This window comes from Aquarana catesbeiana, linkage group LG01 (assembly GCF_042186555.1).
Source record: "Aquarana catesbeiana isolate 2022-GZ linkage group LG01, ASM4218655v1, whole genome shotgun sequence".
In the NCBI taxonomy this organism is placed as follows: Eukaryota; Metazoa; Chordata; class Amphibia; order Anura; family Ranidae; genus Aquarana; species Aquarana catesbeiana.
Genome location: NC_133324.1, coordinates 606,674,181 through 606,701,719, shown reverse-complemented (window position 1 = coordinate 606,701,719; position 27,539 = coordinate 606,674,181). Strand labels below are relative to the sequence as shown.

The window sequence follows — 27,539 nt, the reverse complement described above, 5'->3', positions numbered from 1 at the left end:
CAGGACAGGGTCAGGGGAGCTTGGTTTTTTTTCCCCACGCCAGTGGGCCATGATCAGGGATGCATGCACTGTCCTGTCACCATTCGAGGAGGCCACGAGGATGGTGAGCAGTGACAGTGCATGCATCAGTGACACTGTCCCCCTTGTCCACCTGTTGGAGCACACGCTGCGTGGAATAATGGACAGGGCACTTGAGGCAGAACAGAGGCAGGAAGAGGAGGACTTCCTTAGCTCTCAAGGCCCCCTTTATCCAGACAGTGTTCCTGCGTGCCCGCCGATCACACAGGAAGAGGACGAGGAGGAAGAGGAGGAGGAGGAAGATTGTGTCAGTATGGAGGTGGAGCCTGGCACTCAGCATCAGCAGCAGTCTTTAAGGGATCAGTCCCAAGAAACACATGGACTTGTACGTGGCTGGGAGGAGGTGGCTGCGGACCATGTCGTTCTTAGTGACCCAGAGGACTCCGGACCGAATGCCTCAGCAAACCTACGCTGCATGGCCTCCCTGATCCTGCAAAGCCTGCGTAAGGATCCTCGTATTCGTGGTATCAAGGAGAAGGACCAATACTGGCTGGCAACCCTCCTTGATCCACGTTACAAGGGTAAGGTTGCGGACCTTATCTTGCCATCGCAGAGGGAGCAGAGGATGAAACATCTTCGGGAGGCCTTGCAGAAAGGTCTGTGCAACGCGTTCCCAGAGACTGGGAGGTTACAAACTCCTGTTTCTGGACAACGTGTTGCTGAGGCTTCGGTCAGTCAAAGAAGGAGCGGTGGAGAAGGTGGCCGTCTGACCGATGCGTTCAGACAATTTTTTGGTCCGCAGCCCCAAGGTATGATCGGTTCCAGCAACCATCGCCAGCGTCTGTTTTACATGGTGCAGGAATACCTAGGGGCAAGATCAGACTTGGACACCTTTCCCACCGAAAATCCTCTGGGTTACTGGGTCTTGAGGATGGATCACTGGCCAGAGCTTGCACAGTATGCAATTGAGCTACTGGCCTGTCCTGCATCCAGCGTTCTTTCGGAACGCACATTCAGTGCTGCTGGAGGCGTGGTAACCGATCACAGGGTGCGTCTGTCCACCGACTCGGTCGATCGGCTGACCTTCATAAAAATGAATGAGTCTTGGATCACCACCAGCTACCAAGCACCTGATGCTGATGTAACCGAATAATTTTTTTTGAAATCTCAGATCCCTTCAAAGACTGCCTATGCTGATGCTGAGTGACTATCCCTGAGTAATTATCCTCTTCCTCCTCAATCATCACGCTGATAGCTTGTAAGAACATTTTTGGTTCTGGGCGCCACCACCAGTGCCTAAGGCACAATTTTTCAGCCCCTGTTTAACAGGGGCGTGTAATTACAATTTTTGATGTAATACTTTGCAGCAGGGCTCGTTCCTGCATTCCAACTAGAGTGTCTGTGAGGGGTTGCAGTGTTGTGGCACCAGCACCAGTGCCTAGGGCCCAATTTTTCTGCCCCTGTCTAACAGGGGCGTGTAATTACAATTTTTGATGCAATACTTTGCAGCAGGGCTCGTTCCTGCGTTCCAACTAGAGTGTCTGTGAGGGGTTGCAGTGTTGTGGCACCAGCACCAGTGCCTAAGGCCCAATTTTTCTGCCCCTGTCTAACAGGGGCGTGTAATTACAATTTTTGATGCAATAATTTGCAGCAGGGCTCGTTCCTGCGTTCCAACTAGAGTGTCTGTGAGGGGTTGCAGTGTTGTGGCACCAGCACCAGTGCCTAGGGCCCAATTTTTCTGCCCCTGTCTAACAGGGGCGTGTAATTACAATTTTTGATGCAATACTTTGCAGCAGGGCTCGTTCCTGCGTTCCAACTAGAGTGTCTGTGAGGGGTTGCAGTGTTGTGGCACCAGCACCAGTGCCTAAGGCCCAATTTTTCTGCCCCTGTCTAACAGGGGCGTGTAATTACAATTTTTGAAGCAATAATTTGCAGCAGGGCTCGTTCCTGCGTTCCAACTAGAGTGTCTGTGAGGGGTTGCAGTGTTGTGGCACCAGCACCAGTGCCTAAGGCCTAATTTTTCAGCTCCTGTTCAACAGGGGCATGTAATTACAATTCTTGATCTAATATTTCACAGCAGGGCCCTGTGAGGGCTTACAGTGTTGTGGCCACAGCAACACCTAAGGCCCAAATTTCTGCTGAGTATATAGGGCAGGACCCTACTTTCAAACATCTAACTTACAAACGACTCCTACTTGCAAACGGAAGGAGACAACAGGAAGTGAGATGAAATCTACCCCTAGGAAGGGAAATTCTCTCCTGTAAGAGTTAATATGGGAAAACAATTTCTCCTTTCCACTGATGCTTTCCAATCCTTGTTCCACAAAAAAACCCAAATTTTCAAAAAACATTTTTCATTGGGACAAAAAAGTGAGGTGAAATCTTCTGAAGAGGAGGAAAGACAGCAAAACAAATGTCACAGGGGTGATAACCCTTCCCTATGTTTTCCAAAAAGCTTAGAAAAGATTTTTTGGCTGGAGCTAAACACGTTAAAAATGTTCAAAATTACAAACAGATTCTACTTAACAACAAACCTACAGTCCCTGTCTTGTTTGCACCGCCTGTATACTGCTGTTCAGAGTATATAGGGCCTGGTGGCCCCACACCTTTCCTTATTTTAATTTGGGTGCGGGGTTCCCCTTAATATCCATACAAGACCCAAAGGGCCTGGTAATGGACTGGGGGGTACCCATGCCGTTTGTCTCACTGATTTTCATCCATATTGCCATGACCCGACATGACATTAAACCCGCAAGCAGTTTTAAATGAGATTTTTTCCTTTAAAAATGACATTTGGTGCAGGGACTGTTCTAAACATGGGAAACACGCGTCACTTTACAGGCATACTATAGACACCCCCCAGGTACGATATTTAAAGGAATATTTCACTTTTTTTTTTTACTTTAAGCATCATTAAAATCACTGCTCCCGAAAAAACGGCCGTTTTTAAAAGTTTTTTTTGCATTGATACATGTCCCCTGGGGTAGGACCCGGGTCCCCAAACCCTTTTTAGGACAATACCATGCAAATTAGCCTTTAAAATGAGCACTTTTGATTTCGAACGTTCGAGTCCCATAGACGTCAATGGGGTTCTAACGTTCGTGCGAACTTTCGGTCCGTTCGCGGGTTCTGGTGCGAACCGAACCGGGGGGTGTTCGGCTCATCCCTAGTGTACACTTGTTATAGAGAACAGGCAAAGCTGACCTGTGTTTGCAGCAGACCACTGCACATTTGTGCAGTAAAGTAATGCATACCAAAACACCATATATTTCCATTATTGCCATAAATGCCATTTAATTTAGATAATGCCCTTTATTAAAAAAGTCAGACCAACCTATGGCGAGAGGCAGATATTCTGCACATGGAGGTAGTAGGGAGCATGCGGGACAAAATGGTGTTCAGGCCACAACATTAAAAGGCAGGGCATGCCGGTGTTCTATCGTGTAGCTACCCATCAGAGGATGCAACGGAAGTGACGTTGCAAACAAAATTGCTTAATACAGCCAACGAGTTTTCCAGAAGTGGTGCTGTACAGGTCCAAGAGCTTTAGGAAGCTCTGATGCAAATGACCTCCTTAGCACTTCACAGCTGGGTCATTTTGAAACAGGCAAAACCCAAGTTTCCATGAGACATTGGGACTCTTGTTTGCTCTGTGCTCATTGCACAATATGGCAGTCATGGTGGGTGCAGCCACAATTTTTCCAAGGATATCAGGTGCTTGGCCGAAAACAGCTGTCTAGACATGCCACTAAAATTAGTGATTGCTGATTGTAGTTTTAACTGTATCTTGTTCCAAAATAACATGATGTTTATTAAATACTAAATGTGTCATGAATAATGCGCAATACCATAGTCTTGATAGTAATTTTACAGATCTTAATGCAACTACAGAAATGTTAAAATGTTGGTAATGATTTATTTTTGATCTTTATGTTGTCTTCTAGGGTAAGATAAAAGAGCAGCTGAAAGAAAAGGGCAGAGAACCAAAGGACAAGTTGATGAATGTCAATTGGCATGAGCTGGTGCCAGGCTGCTTCTCAAATCACGCCAAATGCACTTTATGCACCAAGGCACTTGTAAATGGGCGTGGACTGCAATGCATGCGTGAGTAGGCACTGCTTCTTTGGTTGGAGGGGATGCCACATTCACATTGCCTTATTTTCTTTAGTCTCTATTTTTAATGCTTCAAAGCATGAAAGCAAGGTTATTACTAAACTCATTATCTCACCACAGGAGAAGATTTAGGAAAAATTATGTCTAATCAGCATGAGCCATCTCTTGAGCAACAAAACACTATTTTTAAAGCTGAGATGTTATGTGACGCTGTCGATGAAACATGACAAAAGATTCTCTGCTTCACAGTTAACACATGTACTGGTCATCTGTGTAGAAAGAAGGGATATTAATCTTTGTAGAAAAGTTCAAGATGTATGACTGGCTTTTTAGATTACTGTTAATATGTCTGCAATCAGGGCTGCTGTTAGAAACCACGGGGTACTACATTCAGGGTACACCTGCACACGGGGTTCCCCGCATCCAATTCAGGAGATTTTGACCGGCTCTCTATGGAGCCGGTTCACATACCTCCGCAGCGGCTCTGGTGCAAATTTGCACAGGAGCCCTGTGCGTCTTTTGGTCTGTTTTGGGTCACAATTCAGCCAAAAATTCCGGCTGAAATTGGACCTGAAACAGTGAACGGGGCACACACCGGACTTCTGCTGTGAGCCGCATGCGAAGAGAGTGTGAACTGACAAAAAAAAAAAAAAAATCTAGAAGCTGATTGGTTTCTTTGCAGAGCTGCACCAGATTTTTCACTCTCCAGTCTTGAGAAAATTAACCTCGCTATTCTGCCCACTGGCACCAAAGATGGGGCAAAATTCCTGCCTCTAACATCAACAATGCACAGTGGTGCAGTGGTTAGCACTCTCGCCTAGCAGTAAAAAAGGGTCGCTGGTTCGAATCCCAACCACGACACTACCTGCCTGGAGTTTGCATGTTCTCCCTGTGCCTGCGTGGGTTTCCTCCGGGTACTCCGGTTTCCTCCCACACTCCAAAGACATGCTGGTAGGTTAATTGGCTTCTGTCCAAAATTGGCCCTAGTATATGAATGGGGACCTTGGATTGAGGGTAGGGACTGATGTGAGTGTGCGATGTTCAGGGTTAGGGACAAGGGTCAGGGTTGTAGACCCACACTCACTCAGGTTGAACTGGATGGACTGGTGTCTTTATTCAACCTTACTAACTATGTAACTATGTAACAATGGGGCACTAATTCTCCCCTTAATATTAAAGATGGGGCACTATTTACGGTCACTGATGCCAGAAATTATTTCTATTCCTGCTGGCCGCAGCCTGGCTCCCCTAAAGTCTGAAGGACAGTAAACTGGCCCTTTGTGTATAAAGTTTGGAGACCCCCTGCCTTAGAGTAACAGGCAGCTCCAGCTCTGTGAACAATCCACTCTTTCACAAGGCCAGAGTACATGGATGAAGGAGTCCTTAGGGCTTATTCATACAAGTTTGGGGATGGTAAAAACCCATGGTTGAGCTGCGCTTTTACCAACTGCTACCACCTTTAGCAATGGAGGCATTGGCTAGGGGTGTACATATGCCACAACTGTGTTTCACAGCCATGGCACATGCAGACTTTATTCACATGTTTTGGAGTTGTCCCATAATTACTGACTTTTGGACACAAGTCCTCCAATGTATCTCTATAGTGATGGCCATTTAAGTGCCCTGCAAGTTAAAAGTCTGCTTGCTGGGTCTGGTGGAGCCCTTTACCTACCCCAACCCCAACCCCCCCCCCCCCCCCAAGGTCACGAGAGTGCTTTCAAGTATGTTGCTATATATACAGTCAGGTCCATAAATATTGGGACATCGACACAATTCTAATCTTTTTGGCTCTATACACCACCACAATGTATTTGAAATGAAACAAACAAGATGTGCTTTAACTGCAGACTTTCAGCTTTAACGTGAGGGTATTTACATCCAAATCAGGTGAACGGTGTAGGAATTACAACAGTTTGTATATGTGCCTCCCACTTTTTAAGGGACCAAAAGTAATGGGACAATTGGCTGCTTAGCTGTTCCATAGCCAGATGTGTGTTATTCCCTCATTATCCCATTTACAAGGAGCAGATAAAAGGTCCAGAGTTCATTTCAAGTGTGCTATTTGCATTTGGAATCTGTTGCTGTCAACTCTCAATATGAGATCCAAAGAGCTGACACTATCCGTGAAGCAAGCCATCATTAGGCTGAAAAACAAAACAAACCCATCAGAGAGATAGCAAAAACATTTGGTGTGGCCAAATCAAGTGCTTGGAACATCCTTAAAAAGAAAGAGCACACCAGTGAGCTCAGCATTCACTCTGGGGAAGTCTTCTCTTGATTGTTGACTTTGACACACATACACCTACCTCCTGGAGAGTGTTCTTGATCTGGCCAACTGTTGTGAAGGGTGTTTTCTTCACCAGGGAAAGAATTCTTGAGTCATTCACCACAGTTGTTTTCCATGGTCTTTTGGAGTTGCTGAGCTCACTGGTGGCTTTCTTTTTCAACTACCATTTGGGCCCCCCCAAATGGTAGTTGAAGCACCCTGCTCAGCCTGTAATTGCGGAGCTATATGTTATTGAGTGTAATTTTTTTGTTTTTTATCTGGCAGTGGTTTCCTGAACTGCCTTTTGTTGTAAATAAATTTTTTACTGAATATTTTAGTTATTTAACCTCTTCAGATCCGCGCTATTGCCAAATGACGGCAACAGCGCGGACCTACATTGCCGGGACGACGTCTATTGACGTCGTCCCGTGCACGAGCAGCCTGCGCGCCCCCTGCAGGGCGCACGCGGAGCACTAGGTGATCAACGAGTCTATGAGACTCGCCTGATCACAGATCAGAGTAAGGGGTCGGTCCCGATGACAGCTGATCATGTGACGTAAACAGAGCCGGTAATCGACTATTTTTCCTCCTCGCGCTGACAGCGTGAGAAGGAAAAAAAAACCCGATCACCAACGGCCGTGAGAGGGACATCAGTCCCGATCACGGCGATCATCTGCCCCCTGCCAGTGACACAGCAATAGGCAGCAGTGCCGCCTACCAGTGCCCACCAGTGTCACCCATCAGTGCCCACAACAGTGCCACCTACCAGTGCCCATCAGTGCCGCCTTATCTGTCCCCATCAGTGCCCACCAGTGCCGCCTCATCAGCACATATCAATGAAGGAGAAAAATTACCTGTTTGCAAAATTTTATAACAAACTATGAAACGTGATTTTTTTTTTTTCTTTTTCAAAATTTTCCATCTTTTTTTCTTTGCTTAGCAAAAAATAAAAATCCCAGCTGTGATTAAATACCACCAAAATAAAGCTCTATTTGTGGTAAAAAAAATTTAATTTGGGTACAGTGTTGTATGATCGCGCAATTGTCATTCAAAGTGCGACAGCGCTGAAAGCTGAAAATTGGTCTGGGCAGGAGGGGGGTTTAAATGCCCAGTAAGCAAGTGATTTAAAAAAAACAAAAAAAAAAAAAAAAACAAAAAAAAAACACAACGTCACCTTAGGGAACATGTTACACACGTTTTGGAGGGAGGAACATGTAACATGTTCCCACTGCTGCAGCCGCTCCCTTCAGTCCCTGTGATGGCAATACAGGAAGAAGTTCCTTGTACTAGCTGTCACTTTTTTGTAAACAGTTCTGCGAATGAATGAACTACAAGTACTAATATCCATTACGGCTGTCGGCTTGTAGTTCTCAATTAACTACCACACCACTGTTGAGCGCTGTGGTAGTTCAATCAAAAAATTTGTTCGAACACCGTTAAAGTCTATGGGACACGAACATGAATAATCAAAAATTTACCCCTACCATTTCACAAAAAAGTGTCAAAAATGTAAAAAAAAAAAAAAAAAAAAAAACCCAACAATAGCCGATTTTTGACAATTCCTTTATTAATGTCTTCTTCTTTCCCCGCCTCTTCTTCTTCCATCTTGTTCTGGTCTTCCTTCGGTGTTCTTCCCACTTCTTCCTCTAGTCTTCTCTTCCGGCATCTTTCTCCGGCTTCTTCCCAGCTTCGTCCTCCAGACGATCCGCCTCAATGGAAGGAAGATGCTGGAGGATGAAGCAGAGGAAGATAGAGGAAGAACAAGATGGAGGAAGAAGAAGAAAACCGAAGGAAGACCAGAAGAAGATAGAAGAAGGAGCGGGGAAAAGAAGAAGACATTAATAAAGGAATTTTATTTCAAAAACCGGCTATTGTCTTTTTTTTTTAACATTTTTGATACTTTTTTTGTGAAATGGTAGGGGTACATTTGTACCCCATTACCAATTCACACAGGGGGGGCGGGATCTGGGGATCCCGTTGTTAAAGGGGGATTCCAGATTCCGATAAGCCCCCCGCCCACAGACCCCCCACGCAAGGGTTGTGGGGATGAGGCCCTTGTCCCCATCAACATGGGGACATCCTCCCCATGTTGAGGGCATGTGGCCTGGTACAGTTCAGGAGGGAGGGGGGCAGCTCTCTAATCTCCCCCTCTTTTCCTGCAGCCTGCCAGGTTGTGTGCTCGGATAAGGGTCTGGTATGGATCTTTAGGGGGACCCCCCACTTTTTTTTTTTTTTTTTTTAATTTTGGCGTGGGGTTCCCCTTAATATTCATACCAGACCCAAAGGGCCTAGTAATGGACTGTGGGGGAATCCCATGCCATTTTTTTCAATGACTTTTATGTGTATTGCAGAGACCCGACAATTCATTGATAGCCGCGAGTACTTTTAAATGACTTTTTGTTCCTTTAGAAATGTAATTTTGCTCTCAGACTGTTCTAAACACGGGAAACATGTGCCACTTTACAGGCATACTATAGACACCCCCAGGTACGAAATTTAAAGGAATATTTCACTTTTTTTGTTTCACTTTAAGCATTATTAAAATCACTGCTCCCGAAAAAACTGACGTTTTTAAAACTTTTTTTTGCATTGATACATGTCCCCTGGGGCAAGACCCAGGTCCCCAAACCCTATTTATGACAATACCATGAATATTAACCTTTAAAATTAGCACTTTTGATTTCTCCCATAGACTTATAAAAGGGTGTTCCGCGGCTTTCAAATTTGCCGCGAACACCCCAAATTGTTCGCTATTTGGCGAACGGGAGAACAGCCAATGTTCGACCCGAACATAAAGCCCATCCCTACTCACACTGACAGTCTGCAGCAGACCTGTTTGGCATCAGCGTTCTGCTGTTCACTGGTACAATGCTTTTCAGGCTCCTAAAAAAATAAATAAAAAATAGTAAATGCACATTTTTTTACCCGCAGAGTGAACTTATCCTTCAATTCCTTGCTAGCCAAACAGTGGAGCAATTGCTGCCTGTGTGAAAGGGGCCTTAACCCTTTCACTGCCACAAACACAGAAACTATGTTGGTAGCAGCAGGGGCTTTTACACACCCTCCTAGTGGCTGCAGACCACTGCTGGCTGTCACCTGGAAGTGATCCAGCGGCTAGTAAGCTGCCTGATCGCTTACAAATACCTCTGGCAACAGCAGCCTCTATCTGTTCTCCTTCCCTTCTTATTGCCAACCCAGCCTGTATGGCTGGGGCAGAAACTATTGGCATGTGATCTGCATTTCATCAGCCTCATTAGAGGACAGGTGAGGCATCAGAAGTCTTTTAGACCCCTGGTGCCTCATTACAGAGAGCCTGTCACCAAAAAAAAAAAAAACAAAAAAAAACACCACACTGGGGATTTTTTGTCCCCTATGTAATAAAAAAAAAAGTTAAAGTGGTTCTAAAGACTGAAGGTTTTTTACCTTCATGCGTTCTATAGGCCCAGAGACAGCAGCAGGAGTCATTGTCTCCTACTACTGTCAGTCAGTGAGAAGGTAGCAGGGGTGGGGCCGAGCCTTGCTCTGTGTGTCTTTTGGACACACAGAGTGGGGCCTGGGAGGGAGCATGCACGAGTGCCCCCATAGAAAGTGGCATGCTATGGGGGCACTCAGCAGGGGAGAGAAGCCAGGAGTGCCGGCGAGGAACCCCAGAAAAAGAGGATTGGAGCTGCTCTGTGCAAAACCATTACATGGAGCAGGTAAGAGAGTGTGGGGGGAGGTGACGAGAACGCGGGATAGAGCCGCTGCCTGTGACTCCCGCAAACCGTTGAGCGGACCCGCTGCCTAGCATGTCTAGGAGGGGGGGGTGAGGCGGCCACACAGGAAGGAGTGGGTGCAGGAGTAAGCGCCCAGACCCTGCGCGGACCCATGGACAAGACAAGCCAGGCTGCTTCGGCCGCCGCAAAGCTGGAACGATATGCGCACGCGCCAAACCAGACGCCAAAGAAAGGAGGTGAGGAACAGCAGCAGCCCCCTTTGGGGGTTCATCCAGTGGGGAGGAAAAGCCAGGGCTCAGTGGTGGCTGCGCAAACGAAAACAGCAAAAGCAGCAAGATCTGCAATAGCACCAGCAGCAGCGCCAGTAGCAACTTCTGTAACAGTGATATCCCCAGGTCTGGAGATGGAACTGGGGGTAGAGGAAGATATATCTGTATCAACCTCAACAGCAGGAAAAGAGCCGTCCCTGAAAGAGATTCTCCAGGCAATCAATAACTGTAAGTCATCTTTAAATGAATTATTTGATCAGCTTAAACATATCAGTGAAGATGTATTACTAATAAGACATGATATACAGGAGGTGTCTGCGCGAACAACAGCTCTTGAGGGAAGACTTAGCCAGATAGACGATGTAAACCCTATAAAACAGGAAGTACAACTAATGCGGAAACAGTTGAATATGTGCATCCATAAAATAGACGAGATGGAAAATAGATCACGCAGGAAAAATGTAAGGGTACTAGGTCTCCGAGAAAAGTGAAGGTAACAACCCTGTAGATTTTATGGAGAAATATTTGGTAGAGACTCTTTTTGAATTTTTTTTTCTATTAAGTGTGCGCATAGAGTCCCATCCAGGACATTGCCTTCAGGAAGCCAGCCCAGGCCCGTGATCATCAAATTCCTGTATTATAAGGATAAAAATACAGTTCTCCAAAAGGCAAGAGTGATGAGGAATATACAGTATAATGGTGCAAGAATTTCAATATATCCTGACTTTTCTCCTGAATTACAGAAACAAAGAGCAAAATTTATAGATTGCAAGCGTAAACTGCAACAGCTTGAAATTAATTATGCACTGCTGTATCTGGCCTGATTTAGAGTGACAGCCCTTGGAGAAACTAGGTTTTTTAATACACTTGCAGAAGTGACGTTTTGGTTGGAAACGAATGAAGGGAAGATACGGCAGGGTGAAGAGTTATGAAATCATGGGGTCAACCAGAATGTGGATATTTTTCTCTCTTATACCTGAACTTTCTTTTTTCTACTTTTTCTTTTTTTCAGTTATATGCACAGAAAATGGGGGTGGGGGAGGGAAGGGGGAAAGTGACTCAGGGTAAAGCGTGAGGAGGCTGAGTCACTCTTCCCTGTGAGGAGGGAATATTGAAGTGTTAATTATGAATTGAGGGGAGGGGTTTTTTTTTTTTTTTCTTGTTACACAATGAGATATTTGAGACACACCTAGAGAAAGAGTCAACCAACATAAGAAATTTAGGGTACAGTATCACTCGACTCACACCTCTTATTCAAGAGGAGTGTGTATACTGATAGATTCCGGGGTGGTTTTCTCCCATAGGCAAAGTAAAATAGATGAGAATGGGAGGTATGTTTTTCTTTTTTGGGCGATTGAAGACAGAGAATGTGTGTTAGCCAATGTTTATATCCCTCCACCATTTAATACGGAAATTTTATGTGACCTGATGGGGTTTGTTGCCAATAAGCCGGGAGTGCCGGTCATAGTGGCAGGAGATTTTAACATGACCATGGACAAAAGTTTAGACAGGTTCCTACAGAGGGCCCCTGTCAATAGAACTCCTGGTGGCCCATTGTTCCGATTTTGTGAAGAGACAGGGTTGGTGGATATATGGAGGAGGTGGTATCCTAGGGTAAAACAGTATTCCTGCCACTCCAGATCGCATTCTACCCTGTCCAGGATTAACCTTATACTGTGTAAAGAAGAAGCTTTGAAGATAGTGGAGGAGGTAGATTATAAGCCAAGGGGGATCTCAGACCACTCACCAATAGTTTTTTCAATAAAAATAGGGGTGAATTATAGTAGGGGGGACTGGAAGGTAAACCCATTTTGGCTGGAGATAATTAAGGACACTGAGGTGACCGCTGCTAGCCTGAGGGAATTTATAGATTAACACAGGGACGGCGTCATTAGGAATAATCTGGGATACCCTGAAAGCATACCTGCGGGGGGTGCTGATACAAAAAATAACTTATGTTAAAAGACAATCGCAGGCTAAGGAAGTTAAGGTGAGAAAAGAGGTGGAATGGGCGGAATTACGATATGTGGAGTCACCAACCCCTGATAACTATGATAAGTGGGTGAAGAAACAGGATGAATATAAAAATTTAGTTTGGGAAAAAGCAAAAAATAAAAAATTATTTCAAAAGCAGGCTTTCTTTGGGGAAGGAGAGCAAGTAGGGAGAATTCTGGCCCTAATATCTAAGGCAAATAGTCCTTCAGCTATTATACCTGCAATACAAGATAAAGAAGGTAAAATTAGAAGGACCACTCCTGAAATAGTGAATGAGTTTAAGAGCTATTATAAAAATTTACATAGCACCTCACAGAGAAATGTAGAAGGGGAGATGTGGGAATTTTTCCATAAATTAAAAATACCTTCACTATCAGAAGATAGAGAGGGGTTGGGGGCTCCACTGACACTTGAAGAACTACATAAAACAACAGCAGATATGGCAAATCAGAAAGCTCCGGGGCCAGATGGTTTGCCAATAGAAATCTATAAAAAATACGGGGATATGCTATTACCCAAACTTCTACAGGTATTTAATGGAGCCATGGAGGAAGGGAGATTGCCACTTTCCATGACAGAAGCAATAATTGTTGGTCCCTCAATAATAATTGTATTAGCAAAGCAAGGGAAAAACCATTTAGAAACAGCCTCATATAGGCCAATATCCCTCTTATGTTCGGATGTTAAAATCCTAGCAAAAGTATTAGCAGCTAGATTGAATAAAATAATTGGTAAGGTAATACACCCGGACCAAACCGGTTTTATTCCAGATAGATCCACAAGTTTAAATATAAGGCGGGTTTATTTGAACATACAGTTTCCGGTAGAAAATGGAGGGAATAGAGCTATTCTATCATTAGACCCAATTAAAGCTTTCGAAAGCTTAGAGTGGCACTACCTGTGGAAGGTACTGGCCAGTTCGGACCCCAATTTGTTCGCTGGATAAAATTATTATATGAGGTCCCTAAGGCTAAGGTAAGAATAAATGGGGAGTGTTCTGAGTGGTTCCAGTTGGAGAGGGGGACGAGACAGGGGTGTCCTTTATCTCCCCTGCTCTTCGCCCTTGCAATGGAGCCCTTGGCTATTGCTTTAAGAGCATCCCAAGAAATCCAGGGATTTAAAAGAGAAAACAGGAGAGGAAAGAGTTGCTATATATGCTGATGATGTCTTGTTGTTCCTGGGGGATACACAATCTTCTTTAGAGGAGGCTATGAGATTAGTACAAGACTTTGGACATTTTTCTGGACTGGAAATTGGTTGGGAGAAGTCTGTGCTTATGCCCATAGATCCCCTTACGGAGCCACTCCCACAACAGGTAACCCAAATAAAGGAAGCCAACCAAATGAGATATCTGGGTATTAATTTGACTAAGATGTAGTCAAATGTAGTCCCACTTATGGTAAGGCTTAAGCAGGAGAATAGGATGTGGGGCCGACTACCTCTCTCGGTGGCTGGTCGGATCAATTTAATTAAGATGGTGTGGATGCCGCAAATATTATATATAATACATAATTCACCAGTATGGATCCCAAAACATTGGTTCAAAAAATTGGATGGAGTATTTAGGGAAGTATTTAAGGAATTGAGTTGGAAGAACGGACTAGCAAGAATTTGCTTGCAGGTGTTGCAGCGTCTGAGAGAGGTGGGGGGTCTGGCCCTGCCAAACCCAGGGTTTTACTTTCTGGCAGCACAATTGCAGCTATGAGTAAGCGCTCTGCAAGAGCGTGAAACGCATCAGCTGATTATCTGTACATTTTATCCATGGTGTCTTGCACATGATTTGATCCTGATTTTACAATAAAGTAATTTTATTGGATTATATTTTCCTGGTGTGCGGCTGTCCAGACTTTTTCCTCCACTCACGGCACAATTACAGTACATGAGGGGATGTAATATACCTGTAGGAAGGGAGGGAGGAAATAAATTATTGTTGAATGATAAGTCATAGCACAGTAGTAGAAGGGGATTCCTTTAGATCTAGATGTCCAACAACACAATTAATGGTGAGAACTTGGGACACTGTCAGGACTATGTTGGGTTATGGTGGTTTCTCTGAGTTTTCCCCCCTTTGGGGTAACAAAAACTTGAAAGAATAAGGCCCCTTTCACACTGAGGCGGTTTGCAGGCGGTATTGCGCTAAAAATACCGCCTGCAAACCGCCCCTAAACAGCCTCCGCTGTTTGTTCAGTGTGAAAGCCCGAGGGCTTTCACACTGAAGCGGTGCGCTGGCAGGACGGTGAAAAAAGTCCTGCAAACCACTTCTTTGGAGCGGTGAAGGAGCGGTGTATTCACCGCTCCTAAACCGCTCCTGCCCATTGAAATCAATGGGACAGTGCGGCTATACCGCGGCTATACCGCGGCTATAGCCGCGCTGTACGAGTGATTTTAACCCTTTTTCGGCCGCCAGCGGGGGTTAAAACCGCACCGCTAGCGGCCAAATACAGCTACAAGAACGACAGTACAGCAGCGCTAAAAATAGCGCTGTTGTACCGCCGACGCCCCCACCGCCCCAGTGTGAAAGGGGCCTTAAGGTAATGGGGAAAGTGGAGGAATGGGATCAGAAAGGTATCCGCTAACTAGCACAGTTGTATAGAGAAGGTAGATTGAAATCATTCCAGGAAATCAGTGAAGTATATGAAATTTCAAACCGATTATTTTATAGATACTTACAAATCAGACATGCCCTGAATACACAATTTAGAGGGAAAGTACTGGAGCTGAGTGAAATGCCCTTCCTTAAGAAATTGGTCAATGCAGAAACATATAAAGGGTTAATATCGGAAATGTATGAGAATATAAGGGGGGCAGCACAGGAAGGAGAGGTGGAACATGGTAACAAGGTTAAGTGGGAGAGGGATGTGGGGCCAATAACGGAGGAACAATGGAGACAGGCCCTGGCTTTGGGACCAAGGTCTCGCTCTCGAAGACTGTATCCCACTTATACCTGATACACAGATCCTACTATACACCTGCAAGGTTGTTTTTGTTTGAAAGGAGGAGATCGAATGCAGAATGTCAAAGATGTGGAGATAGGAGGGGTGATTTGGTGCATATGATCTGGCGATGTCCCAAGCTGTATAGGTATTGGAAGGGAATAATAAGGAAAATAAATGCTGGTTTGGGACATCATTGAGCACAGAGGCCAATATATGTCTTCTGGGGTTAATAGAAGAGGAAGGAGTACTGAGATCCGCACAGATTGCAGTAACCAGATGCCCGTTCCAAGGAAGGAAGTTAATTGCACGAGAATGGCAGAATAACCCCCCCCCCCCAACAATAATGGAATGGGAGAAAGTGGTGAATGACACGATTGAGAAGGCGAAATATACATACAAAAAGAGAAGGAATTATAAGAAATTTGTTAAAATATGGAAACAATGGTTAGGGTCGAAATAAAACTGAATATGTGGTTATGAATGAGCATGAATGGAAGTTCGGTAGAGAATGGATGTTGTTTGTAAGTATAGATGGGGAGAGGGGAAGGGAAGGGAGTGGGTTGGGATGATAAAGGAGAAAATACGGTTTGTTTCCCGGACCCTGTTTTTTTTTTGCTTTTGCGGTTTATTGTGGGAATTGTATATTGTCTAAATAATGTGATTTTGAGATTGGAAAACAAATGTATTTTCTTAATAAAAAGTATTTGATTAAAAAAAAAAAAAAAAAAAAAAAGAAGGAGATTGCGGTAACATCTCGTTACCACTTACAGTGCTCACCAACACACGCTGATTGCCCCCCCCTAATAAAGAGGACCTGTCGCCAGCCAAAGTACTTGTCACCACCCATCAAAGTACCCGAGTAGCTGTCGCAGCCCACCAGAGTACCCGAGTAGCTGTCGCAGCCCACCAGAGTACCCGAGTAGCTGTCGCAGCCCACCAGAGTACCCGAGTACCCGAGTAGCTGTCGCAGCCCACCAGAGTACCCGAGTAGCTGTCGCAGCCCACCAGAGTGCCCGTCGCAGCCCACCAGAGTGCCCGTCGCAGCCCACCAGAGTGCCCGTCGCAGCCCACCAGAGTGCCCGAGTACCTGTCACAGCCCACCCGAGTACCTGTCACAGTCCACCCGAGTACCTGTCACAGTCCACCCGAGTACCTGTCACAGTCCACCCGAGTACCTGTCACAGTCCACCCGAGTACCTGTCACAGTCCACCCGAGTACCTGTCACAGTCCACCCGAGTACCTGTCACAGCCCACCCGAGTACCTGTCACAGCCCACCCGAGTACCTGTCACAGTTCACCCGAGTACCTGTCACAGCCCACCCGAGTACCTGTCACAGCCCACCCGAGTACCTGTCACAGCCCACCCGAGTACCTGTCACAGCCCACCCGAGTACCTGTCACAGTCCACCCGAGTACCTGTCACAGTCCACCCGAGTACCTGTCACAGCCCACCCGAGTACCTGTCACAGTTCATCTGAGTACCCGAGTACCTGTCACAGCCCATCTGAGTACCCGAGTACCTGTCACAGCCCATCTGAGTACCCGAGTACCTGTCGCAGCCCATCAGAGTAACCGAGTACCCGTCGCAGCCCATCAGAGTACCCGAGTACCCGTCGCAGCCCATCTGAGTAACCGAGTACCCGTCGCAGCCCATCTGAGTAACCGAGTACCCGTCGCAGCCCATCTGAGTAACCGAGTACCCGTCGCAGCCCATCTGAGTAACCGAGTACCTGTCGCAGCCCACCTGAGTACACGAGTACCTGTCGCAGCCCACCTGAGTACACGAGTACCTGTCGCAGCCCACCTGAGTACACGAGTACCTGTCGCAGCCCACCTGAGTACACGAGTACCTGTCGCAGCCCACCTGAGTACACGAGTACCTGTCGCAGCCCACCTGAGTACACGAGTACCTGTCGCAGCCCACCTGAGTACACGAGTACCTGTCGCAGCCCACCTGAGTACACGAGTACCTGTCGCAGCCCACCTGAGTACACGAGTACCTGTCGCAGCCCACCTGAGTACACGAGTACCTGTCGCAGCCCACCTGAGTACACGAGTACCTGTCGCAGCCCACCTGAGTACACGAGTACCTGTCGCAGCCCACCTGAGTACACGAGTACCTGTCGCAGCCCACCTGAGTACACGAGTACCTGTCGCAGCCCACCTGAGTACACGAGTACCTGTCGCAGCCCACCTGAGTACACGAGTACCTGTCGCAGCCCACCTGAGTACACAAGTACCTGTCGCAGCCCACCTGAGTACACGAGTACCTGTCGCAGCCCACCTGAGTACACGAGTACCTGTCGCAGCCCACCTGAGTACACGAGTACCTGTCGCAGCCCACCTGAGTACACGAGTACCTGTCGCAGCCCACCTGAGTACACGAGTACCTGTCGCAGCCCACCTGAGTACCCGAGTACCTGTCGCAGCCCATCTGAGTAACCGAGTACCTGTCACAGCCCATTTGAGTACCTGTCACAGCCCATCTGAGTACCTGTCACAGCCCATCTGAGTATCTGTCACAGTTCATCAGAGTGCCCGAGAACCTGTCACAGTTCATCAGAGTGCCCGAGAACCTGTCACAGTTCATCAGAGTGCCCGAGAACCTGTCACAGTTCATCAGAGTGCCCGAGAACCTGTCACAGTTCATCAGAGTGCCCGAGAACCTGTCACAGTTCATCAGAGTGCCCGAGAACCTGTCACAGTTCATCAGAGTGCCCGAGAACCTGTCACAGTTCATCAGAGTGCCCGAGAACCTGTCACAGTTCATCAGAGTGCCCGAGAACCTGTCACAGTTCATCAGAGTGCCCGAGAACCTGTCACAGTTCATCAGAGTGCCCGAGAACCTGTCACAGTTCATCAGAGTGCCCGAGAACCTGTCACAGTTCATCAGAGTGCCCGAGAACCTGTCACAGTTCATCAGAGTGCCCGAGAACCTGTCACAGTTCATCAGAGTGCCCGAGAACCTGTCACAGTTCATCAGAGTGCCCGAGAACCTGTCACAGTTCATCAGAGTGCCCGAGAACCTGTCACAGTTCATCAGAGTGCCCGAGAACCTGTCACAGTTCATCAGAGTGCCCGAGTACCTGTCACAGTTCATCAGAGTGCCCGAGTACCTGTCACAGTCCATCAGAGTACCCGAGTACCTGTCACAGCCCATCAGAGTACCCGAGTACCTGTCACAGCCCATCCGAGTACCCGAGTACCTGTCACAGCCCATCTGAGTACCCGTCACAGTTCATCTGAGTACCCGTCACAGTCATCAGAGTGCCCGAGTACCTGTCACAGCCCATCAGAGTGCCCGAGTACCTGTCACAGTCCATCAGAGTGCCCGAGTACCTGTCACAGTCCATCAGAGTGCCCGAGTACCTGTCACAGTCCATCTGAGTACCTGTCACAGCCCATCCGAGTAACCGAGTACCTGTCACAGCCCATCCGAGTACCCGAGTACCTGTCACAGCCCATCCGAGTACCCGAGTACCTGTCACAGCCCATCCGAGTACCCGAGTACCTGTCACAGCCCATCCGAGTACCCGAGTACCTGTCACAGCACATCTGAGTAACCAAGTACCCGTCACAGCCCATCTGAGTACCTGTTGCAGCCCACCTGAGTACCTGTCACAGCCCATCTGAGTACCCGAGTACCTGTCACAGCCCATCTGAGTACTCAAGTACCCGTCACAGCCAATCTAAATACCCGAGTACCTGTCACAGCCCATCTAAATACCCGAGTACCTGTCACAGCCCATCTAAATACCCCAGTACCTGTCACAGCCCATCTAAATACCCCAGTACCCGTCACAGTTCATACGAGTACCCGTCACAGTTCATCAGAGTGCCCGAGAACCTGTCACAGTTCATCAGAGTGCCCGAGAACCTGTCACAGTTCATCAGAGTGCCCGAGAACCTGTCACAGTTCATCAGAGTGCCCGAGAACCTGTCACAGTTCATCAGAGTGCCCGAGAACCTGTCACAGTTCATCAGAGTGCCCGAGAACCTGTCACAGTTCATCAGAGTGCCCGAGAACCTGTCACAGTTCATCAGAGTGCCCGAGAACCTGTCACAGTTCATCAGAGTGCCCGAGAACCTGTCACAGTTCATCAGAGTGCCCGAGAACCTGTCACAGTTCATCAGAGTGCCCGAGTACCTGTCACAGTTCATCAGAGTGCCCGAGTACCTGTCACAGTCCATCAGAGTGCCCGAGTACCTGTCACAGTCCATCAGAGTGCCCGAGTACCTGTCACAGTCCATCTGAGTACCTGTCACAGCCCATCTGAGTAACCGAGTACCTGTCACAGCCCATCCGAGTACCCGAGTACCTGTCACAGCCCATCCGAGTACCCGAGTACCTGTCACAGCCCATCCGAGTACCCGAGTACCTGTCACAGCCCATCTGAGTACCCGAGTACCTGTCACAGCCCATCTGAGTACTCAAGTACCCGTCACAGCCAATCTAAATACCCGAGTACCTGTCACAGCCCATCTAAATACCCCAGTACCTGTCACAGCCCATCTAAATACCCCAGTACCCGTCACAGTTCATCCGAGTACCCGTCACAGTTCATCCGAGTACCCGTCACAGCCCATCTGAGCACCCGAGTACCTGTCACAGCCCATCTGAGTACCCGAGTACATGTCACAGCCCATCTGAGTACCCGAGTACCTGTCACAGCCCATCTGAGTACCCGAGTACCTGTCACAGCCCATCTGAGCACCCGAGTACCCGTCACAGCCCATCTGAGTACCCGAGTACCTGTCACAGCCCATCTGAGTACCCGTCACAGTCATCAGAGTGCCCGAGTACCCGTCACAGTCATCAGAGTGCCCGAGTACCTGTCACAGCCCATCAGAGTACCTGTCACAGCCCATCAGAGTACCTGTCACAGCCCATCAGAGTACCTGTCACAGCCCATCAGAGTACCTGTCACAGCCCATCAGAGTACCTGTCACAGCCCATCAGAGTAACCGAGTACCTGTCACAGCCCATCCGAGTACCCGAGTACCTGTCACAGCCCATCCGAGTACCCGAGTACCTGTCACAGCCCATCCGAGTACCCGAGTACCTGTCACAGCCCATCCGAGTACCCGAGTACCTGTCACAGCCCATCTGAGTACCTGTCACAGTCCATCAGAGTGCCTGAGTACCTGTCACAGTCCATCAGAGTACCCGAGTACCTGTCACAGCCCATCTGAGTACCTGTCACAGCCCATCTGAGTACCTGTCACAGCCCATCTGAGTACCTGTCACAGTCCATCAGAGTACCCGAGTACCTGTCACAGTCCATCAGAGTACCCGAGTACCTGTCACAGCCCATCAGAGTACCTGTCACAGCCCATCAGAGTACCTGTCACAGCCCATCAGAGTACCTGTCACAGCCCATCTGAGTACCTGTCACAGCCCATCTGAGTACCTGTCACAGCCCATCTGAGTACCTGTCACAGCCCATCTGAGTACCTGTCACAGCCCATCTGAGTACCTGTCACAGCCCATCTGAGTACCTGTCACAGCCCATCTGAGTACCCGAGTACCTGTCACAGCCCATCTGAGTACCTGTCACAGCCCATCTGAGTACCTGTCACAGCCCATCTGAGTACCTGTCACAGTCCATCAGAGTACCCGAGTACCTGTCACAGTCCATCAGAGTACCCGAGTACCTGTCACAGTCCATCAGAGTACCCGAGTACCTGTCACAGCCCATCAGAGTACCTGTCACAGCCCATCTGAGTACCTGTCACAGCCCATCAGAGTACCTGTCACAGCCCATCAGAGTACCTGTCACAGCCCATCTGAGTACCTGTCACAGCCCATCAGAGTACCTGTCACAGCCCATCTGAGTACCTGTCACAGCCCATCTGAGTACCTGTCACAGCCCATCTGAGTACCTGTCACAGCCCATCTGAGTACCTGTCACAGCCCATCTGAGTACCTGTCACAGTCCATCAGAGTACCCGAGTACCTGTCACAGTCCATCAGAGTACCCGAGTACCTGTCACAGTCCATCAGAGTACCCGAGTACCTGTCACAGCCCATCAGAGTACCTGTCACAGCCCATCTGAGTACCTGTCACAGCCCATCAGAGTACCTGTCACAGCCCATCAGAGTACCTGTCACAGCCCATCAGAGTACCTGTCACAGCCCATCAGAGTACCTGTCACAGCCCATCTGAGTACCTGTCACAGCCCATCAGAGTACCTGTCACAGCCCATCAGAGTACCTGTCACAGCCCATCTGAGTACCTGTCACAGCCCATCTGAGTACCTGTCACAGCCCATCTGAGTACCTGTCACAGCCCATCTGAGTACCTGTCACAGCCCATCTGAGTACCTGTCACAGTCCATCAGAGTACCCGAGTACCTGTCACAGTCCATCAGAGTACCCGAGTACCTGTCACAGTCCATCAGAGTACCCGAGTACCTGTCACAGCCCATCAGAGTACCTGTCACAGCCCATCTGAGTACCTGTCACAGCCCATCAGAGTACCTGTCACAGCCCATCAGAGTACCTGTCACAGCCCATCAGAGTACCTGTCACAGCCCATCAGAGTACCTGTCACAGCCCATCTGAGTACCTGTCACAGCCCATCTGAGTACCTGTCACAGCCCATCTGAGTACCTGTCACAGCCCATCTGAGTACCTGTCACAGCCCATCTGAGTACCTGTCACAGCCCATCTGAGTACCTGTCACAGCCCATCTGAGTACCTGTCACAGCCCATCTGAGTACCTGTCACAGCCCATCTGAGTACCTGTCACAGCCCATCTGAGTACCTGTCACAGCCCATCTGAGTACCTGTCACAGTTCATCTGAGTACCTGTCACAGTCCATCAGAGTACCTGTCACAGCCCATCAGAATAGCTGTCACAGCCCATCTGAGTACCCGTCACAGCCCATCTGAGTACCCGTCACAGCCCATCTGAGTACCCGTCACAGCCCATCTGAGTACCCGTCACAGCCCATCTGAGTACCCGTCACAGCCCATCTGAGTACCCGTCACAGCCCATCTGAGTACCCGTCACAGCCCATCTGAGTACCCGTCACAGCCCATCTGAGTACCTGTCACAGCCCATCAGAGTACCTGTCACAGCCCATCAGAGTGCCCGAGTACCTGTCACAGCCCATCAGAGTGCCCGAGTACCTGTCACAGTCCATCAGAGTACCTGTCACAGCCCATCAGAGTACCTGTCACAGCCCATCAGAGTACCTGTCACAGCCCATCAGAGTACCTGTCACAGTCCATCAGAGTGCCCGAGTACCTGTCACAGTCCATCAGAGTGCCCGAGTACCTGTCACAGTCCATCAGAGTACCTGTCACAGCCCATCTGAGTACCTGTCACAGCCCATCAGAGTACCTGTCACAGCCCATCAGAGTACCTGTCACAGCCCATCAGAGTACCTGTCACAGCCCATCAGAGTACCTGTCACAGCCCATCTGAGTACCTGTCACAGCCCATCTGAGTACCTGTCACAGCCCATCTGAGTACCTGTCACAGCCCATCTGAGTACCTGTCACAGCCCATCTGAGTACCTGTCACAGCCCATCTGAGTACCTGTCACAGCCCATCTGAGTACCTGTCACAGCCCATCTGAGTACCTGTCACAGCCCATCTGAGTACCTGTCACAGCCCATCTGAGTACCTGTCACAGCCCATCTGAGTACCTGTCACAGTTCATCTGAGTACACGAGTACCTGTCACAGTCCATCAGAGTACCTGTCACAGTCCATCAGAGTACCTGTCACAGCCCATCAGAATAGCTGTCACAGCCCATCTGAGTACCCGTCACAGCCCATCTGAGTACCCGTCACAGCCCATCTGAGTACCCGTCACAGCCCATCTGAGTACCCGTCACAGCCCATCTGAGTACCCGTCACAGCCCATCTGAGTACCCGTCACAGCCCATCTGAGTACCCGTCACAGCCCATCTGAGTACCTGTCACAGCCCATCAGAGTGCCCGAGTACCTGTCACAGCCCATCAGAGTGCCCGAGTACCTGTCACAGTCCATCAGAGTACCCGTCACAGCCCATCTGAGTACCCGTCACAGCCCATCTGAGTACCCGTCACAGCCCATCTGAGTACCCGTCACAGCCCATCTGAGTACCCGTCACAGCCCATCTGAGTACCCGTCACAGCCCATCTGAGTACCCGTCACAGCCCATCTGAGTACCCGTCACAGCCCATCTGAGTACCCGTCACAGCCCATCTGAGTACCTGTCACAGCCCATCAGAGTGCCCGAGTACCTGTCACAGCCCATCAGAGTGCCCGAGTACCTGTCACAGTCCATCAGAGTACCTGTCACAGCCCATCTGAGTACCCGTCACAGCCCATCTGAGTACCCGTCACAGCCCATCTGAGTACCCGTCACAGCCCATCTGAGTACCCGTCACAGCCCATCTGAGTACCTGTCACAGCCCATCTGAGTACCTGTCACAGCCCATCTGAGTACCTGTCACAGCCCATCTGAGTACCTGTCACAGCCCATCTGAGTACCTGTCACAGCCCATCTGAGTACCTGTCACAGCCCATCTGAGTACCTGTCACAGTTCATCTGAGTACACGAGTACCTGTCACAGTCCATCAGAGTACCTGTCACAGTCCATCAGAGTACCTGTCACAGTCCATCTGAGTACCCGTCACAGCCCATCTGAGTACCCGTCACAGCCCATCTGAGTACCCGTCACAGCCCATCTGAGTACCCGTCACAGCCCATCTGAGTACCCGTCACAGCCCATCTGAGTACCCGTCACAGCCCATCTGAGTACCCGTCACAGCCCATCTGAGTACCTGTCACAGCCCATCAGAGTGCCCGAGTACCTGTCACAGCCCATCAGAGTGCCCGAGTACCTGTCACAGTCCATCAGAGTACCTGTCACAGCCCATCAGAGTACCTGTCACAGCCCATCAGAGTACCTGTCACAGCCCATCAGAGTACCTGTCACAGTCCATCAGAGTGCCCGAGTACCTGTCACAGTCCATCAGAGTGCCCGAGTACCTGTCACAGTCCATCAGAGTGCCCGAGTACCTGTCACAGTCCATCAGAGTGCCCGAGTACCTGTCACAGTCCATCAGAGTGCCCGAGTACCTGTCACAGTCCATCAGAGTGCCCGAGTACCTGTCACAGTCCATCAGAGTGCCCGAGTACCTGTCACAGTCCATCAGAGTACCCGAGTACCTGTCACAGCCCATCTGAGTACCTGTCACAGCCCATCTGAGTACCTGTCACAGCCCATCTGAGTACCTGTCACAGCCCATCTGAGTACCTGTCACAGCCCATCTGAGTACCTGTCACAGCCCATCTGAGTACACGAGTACCTGTCACAGTCCATCAGAGTACCTGTCACAGTCCATCAGAGTACCTGTCACAGCCCATCAGAGTACCTGTCACAGCCCATCAGAGTACCTGTCACAGCCCATCAGAGTACCTGTCACAGCCCATCAGAATAGCTGTCACAGCCCATCTGAGTACCCGTCACAGCCCATCTGAGTACCCGTCACAGCCCATCTGAGTACCCGTCACAGCCCATCTGAGTACCCGTCACAGCCCATCTGAGTACCCGTCACAGCCCATCTGAGTACCCGTCACAGCCCATCTGAGTACCTGTCACAGCCCATCAGAGTGCCCGTCACAGCCCATCAGAGTGCCCGAGTACCTGTCACAGCCCATCAGAGTGCCCGAGTACCTGTCACAGTCCATCAGAGTACCTGTCACAGCCCATCAGAGTACCTGTCACAGCCCATCAGAGTACCTGTCACAGCCCATCAGAGTACCTGTCACAGCCCATCAGAGTACCTGTCACAGCCCATCAGAGTGCCCGAGTACCTGTCACAGTCCATCAGAGTGCCCGAGTACCTGTCACAGTCCATCAGAGTGCCCGAGTACCTGTCACAGTCCATCAGAGTGCCCGAGTACCTGTCACAGTCCATCAGAGTGCCCGAGTACCTGTCACAGTCCATCAGAGTGCCCGAGTACCTGTCACAGTCCATCAGAGTGCCCGAGTACCTGTCACAGTCCATCCGAGTACCCGAATACCTGTCACAGCCCATCTGAGTACCCGTCACAGTTCATCTGAGTACCCGTCACAGTCATCAGAGTGCCCGAGTACCTGTCACAGCCCATCAGAGTGCCCGAGTACCTGTCACAGCCCATCTGAGTACCTGTCACAGCCCATCTGAGTACCTGTCACAGCCCATCTGAGTACCTGTCACAGCCCATCTGAGTACCTGTCACAGCCCATCTGAGTACCTGTCACAGTTCATCTGAGTACACGAGTACCTGTCACAGTCCATCAGAGTACCTGTCACAGTCCATCAGAGTACCTGTCACAGCCCATCAGAGTACCTGTCACAGCCCATCAGAGTACCCGTCACAGCCCATCAGAGTACCCGTCACAGCCCATCAGAGTACCCGTCACAGCCCATCAGAGTACCCGTCACAGCCCATCTGAGTACCCGTCACAGCCCATCTGAGTACCCAAGTACCCGTCACAGTTCATCTGAGTACCCGTCACAGTTCATCAAAGTACCCGTCACAGTCATCAGTGTGCCTGAGTACCTGTCACAGTCATCAGTGTGCCTGAGCACCTGTCACAGTCATCAGTGTGCCTGAGCACCTGTCACAGTCCATCAGAGTGCCTGAGCACCTGTCACAGTCCATTAGAGTACCTGTTACAGCCCATCTGAGTACCCAAGTACCTGTCACAGTTCATCTGAGTACACGAGTACCTGTCACAGCCCATCTGAGTATCCGTCACAATTCATCTGAGCACCCAAGTACCTGTCACAGTCCATCTGAATACCCAAGTACCTGTCACAGTTCATCTGAGTATTCGAGTACCTGAGTATCTGTCACAATTCAACAGAGTACCCGAGTACCTGTCACAGTCCATCAGAGTGCCCGAGTACCTGTCACAGTCCATCAGAGTGCCCGAGTACCTGTCACAGTCCATCAGAGTGCCCGAGTACCTGTCACAGTCCATCAGAGTGCCCGAGTGCCTGTCACAGTCCATCAGAGTGCCCGAGTGCCTGTCACAGTCCATCAGAGTGCCCGAGTGCCTGTCACAGTCCATCAGAGTGCCCGAGTACCTGTCACAGTCCATCAGAGTGCCCGAGTACCTGTCACAGTCCATCAGAGTGCCCGAGTACCTGTCACAGTCCATCAGAGTGCCCGAGTACCTGTCACAGTCCATCAGAGTGCCCGAGTACCTGTCACAGTCCATCAGAGTGCCCGAGTACCTGTCACAGTCCATCAGAGTGCCCGAGTACCTGTCACAGTCCATCAGAGTGCCCGAGTACCTGTCACAGTCCATCAGAGTGCCCGAGTACCTGTCACAGTCCATCAGAGTGCCCGAGTGCCTGTCACAGTCCATCAGAGTGCCCGAGTGCCTGTCACAGTCCATCAGAGTGCCCGAGTGCCTGTCGCAGTCCATCAGAGTGCCCGAGTGCCTGTCGCAGTCCATCAGAGTGCCCGAGTACCTGTCACAGTCCATCAGAGTGCCCGAGTACCTGTCACAGTCCATCAGAGTGCCCGAGTGCCTGTCACAGCCCATCTGAGTACCCGAGTACCTGTCACAGTCCATCAGAGTGCTCGAGTACCTGTCACAGCCCATCTGAGTACCCGTCACAGCCCATCTGAGTACCCAAGTACCCGTCACAGTTCATCTGAGTACCCGTCACAGTTCATCAAAGTACCCGTCACAGTCATCAGTGTGCCTGAGTACCTGTCACAGTCATCAGTGTGCCTGAGCACCTGTCACAGTCATCAGTGTGCCTGAGCACCTGTCACAGTCCATCAGAGTGCCTGAGCACCTGTCACAGTCCATTAGAGTACCTGTTACAGCCCATCTGAGTACCCAAGTACCTGTCACAGTTCATCTGAGTACACGAGTACCTGTCACAGCCCATCTGAGTATCCGTCACAATTCATCTGAGCACCCAAGTACCTGTCACAGTCCATCTGAATACCCAAGTACCTGTCACAGTTCATCTGAGTATTCGAGTACCTGAGTATCTGTCACAATTCAACAGAGTACCCGAGTACCTGTCACAGTCCATCAGAGTGCCCGAGTACCTGTCACAGTCCATCAGAGTGCCCGAGTACCTGTCACAGTCCATCAGAGTGCCCGAGTACCTGTCACAGTCCATCAGAGTGCCCGAGTGCCTGTCACAGTCCATCAGAGTGCCCGAGTGCCTGTCACAGTCCATCAGAGTGCCCGAGTGCCTGTCACAG

General features: G+C 49.3%; 1 protein-coding gene across 7 annotated transcripts in view; it reads left to right on the top strand.

Moving 5' to 3' along the window:
- Positions 1 to 27,539, top strand: part of ARHGEF18 (Rho/Rac guanine nucleotide exchange factor 18) — a 355,668-nt gene that overhangs the window by 154,482 nt on the left and 173,647 nt on the right. For all 7 annotated transcript variants that reach the window (XM_073599247.1, XM_073599232.1, XM_073599238.1 and 4 more), the window contains exon 9: positions 3,963 to 4,122. In XM_073599247.1, coding sequence (XP_073455348.1) covers positions 3,963 to 4,122 — 160 coding nt within the window. The remainder of the gene's footprint in view (positions 1 to 3,962; positions 4,123 to 27,539) is intronic.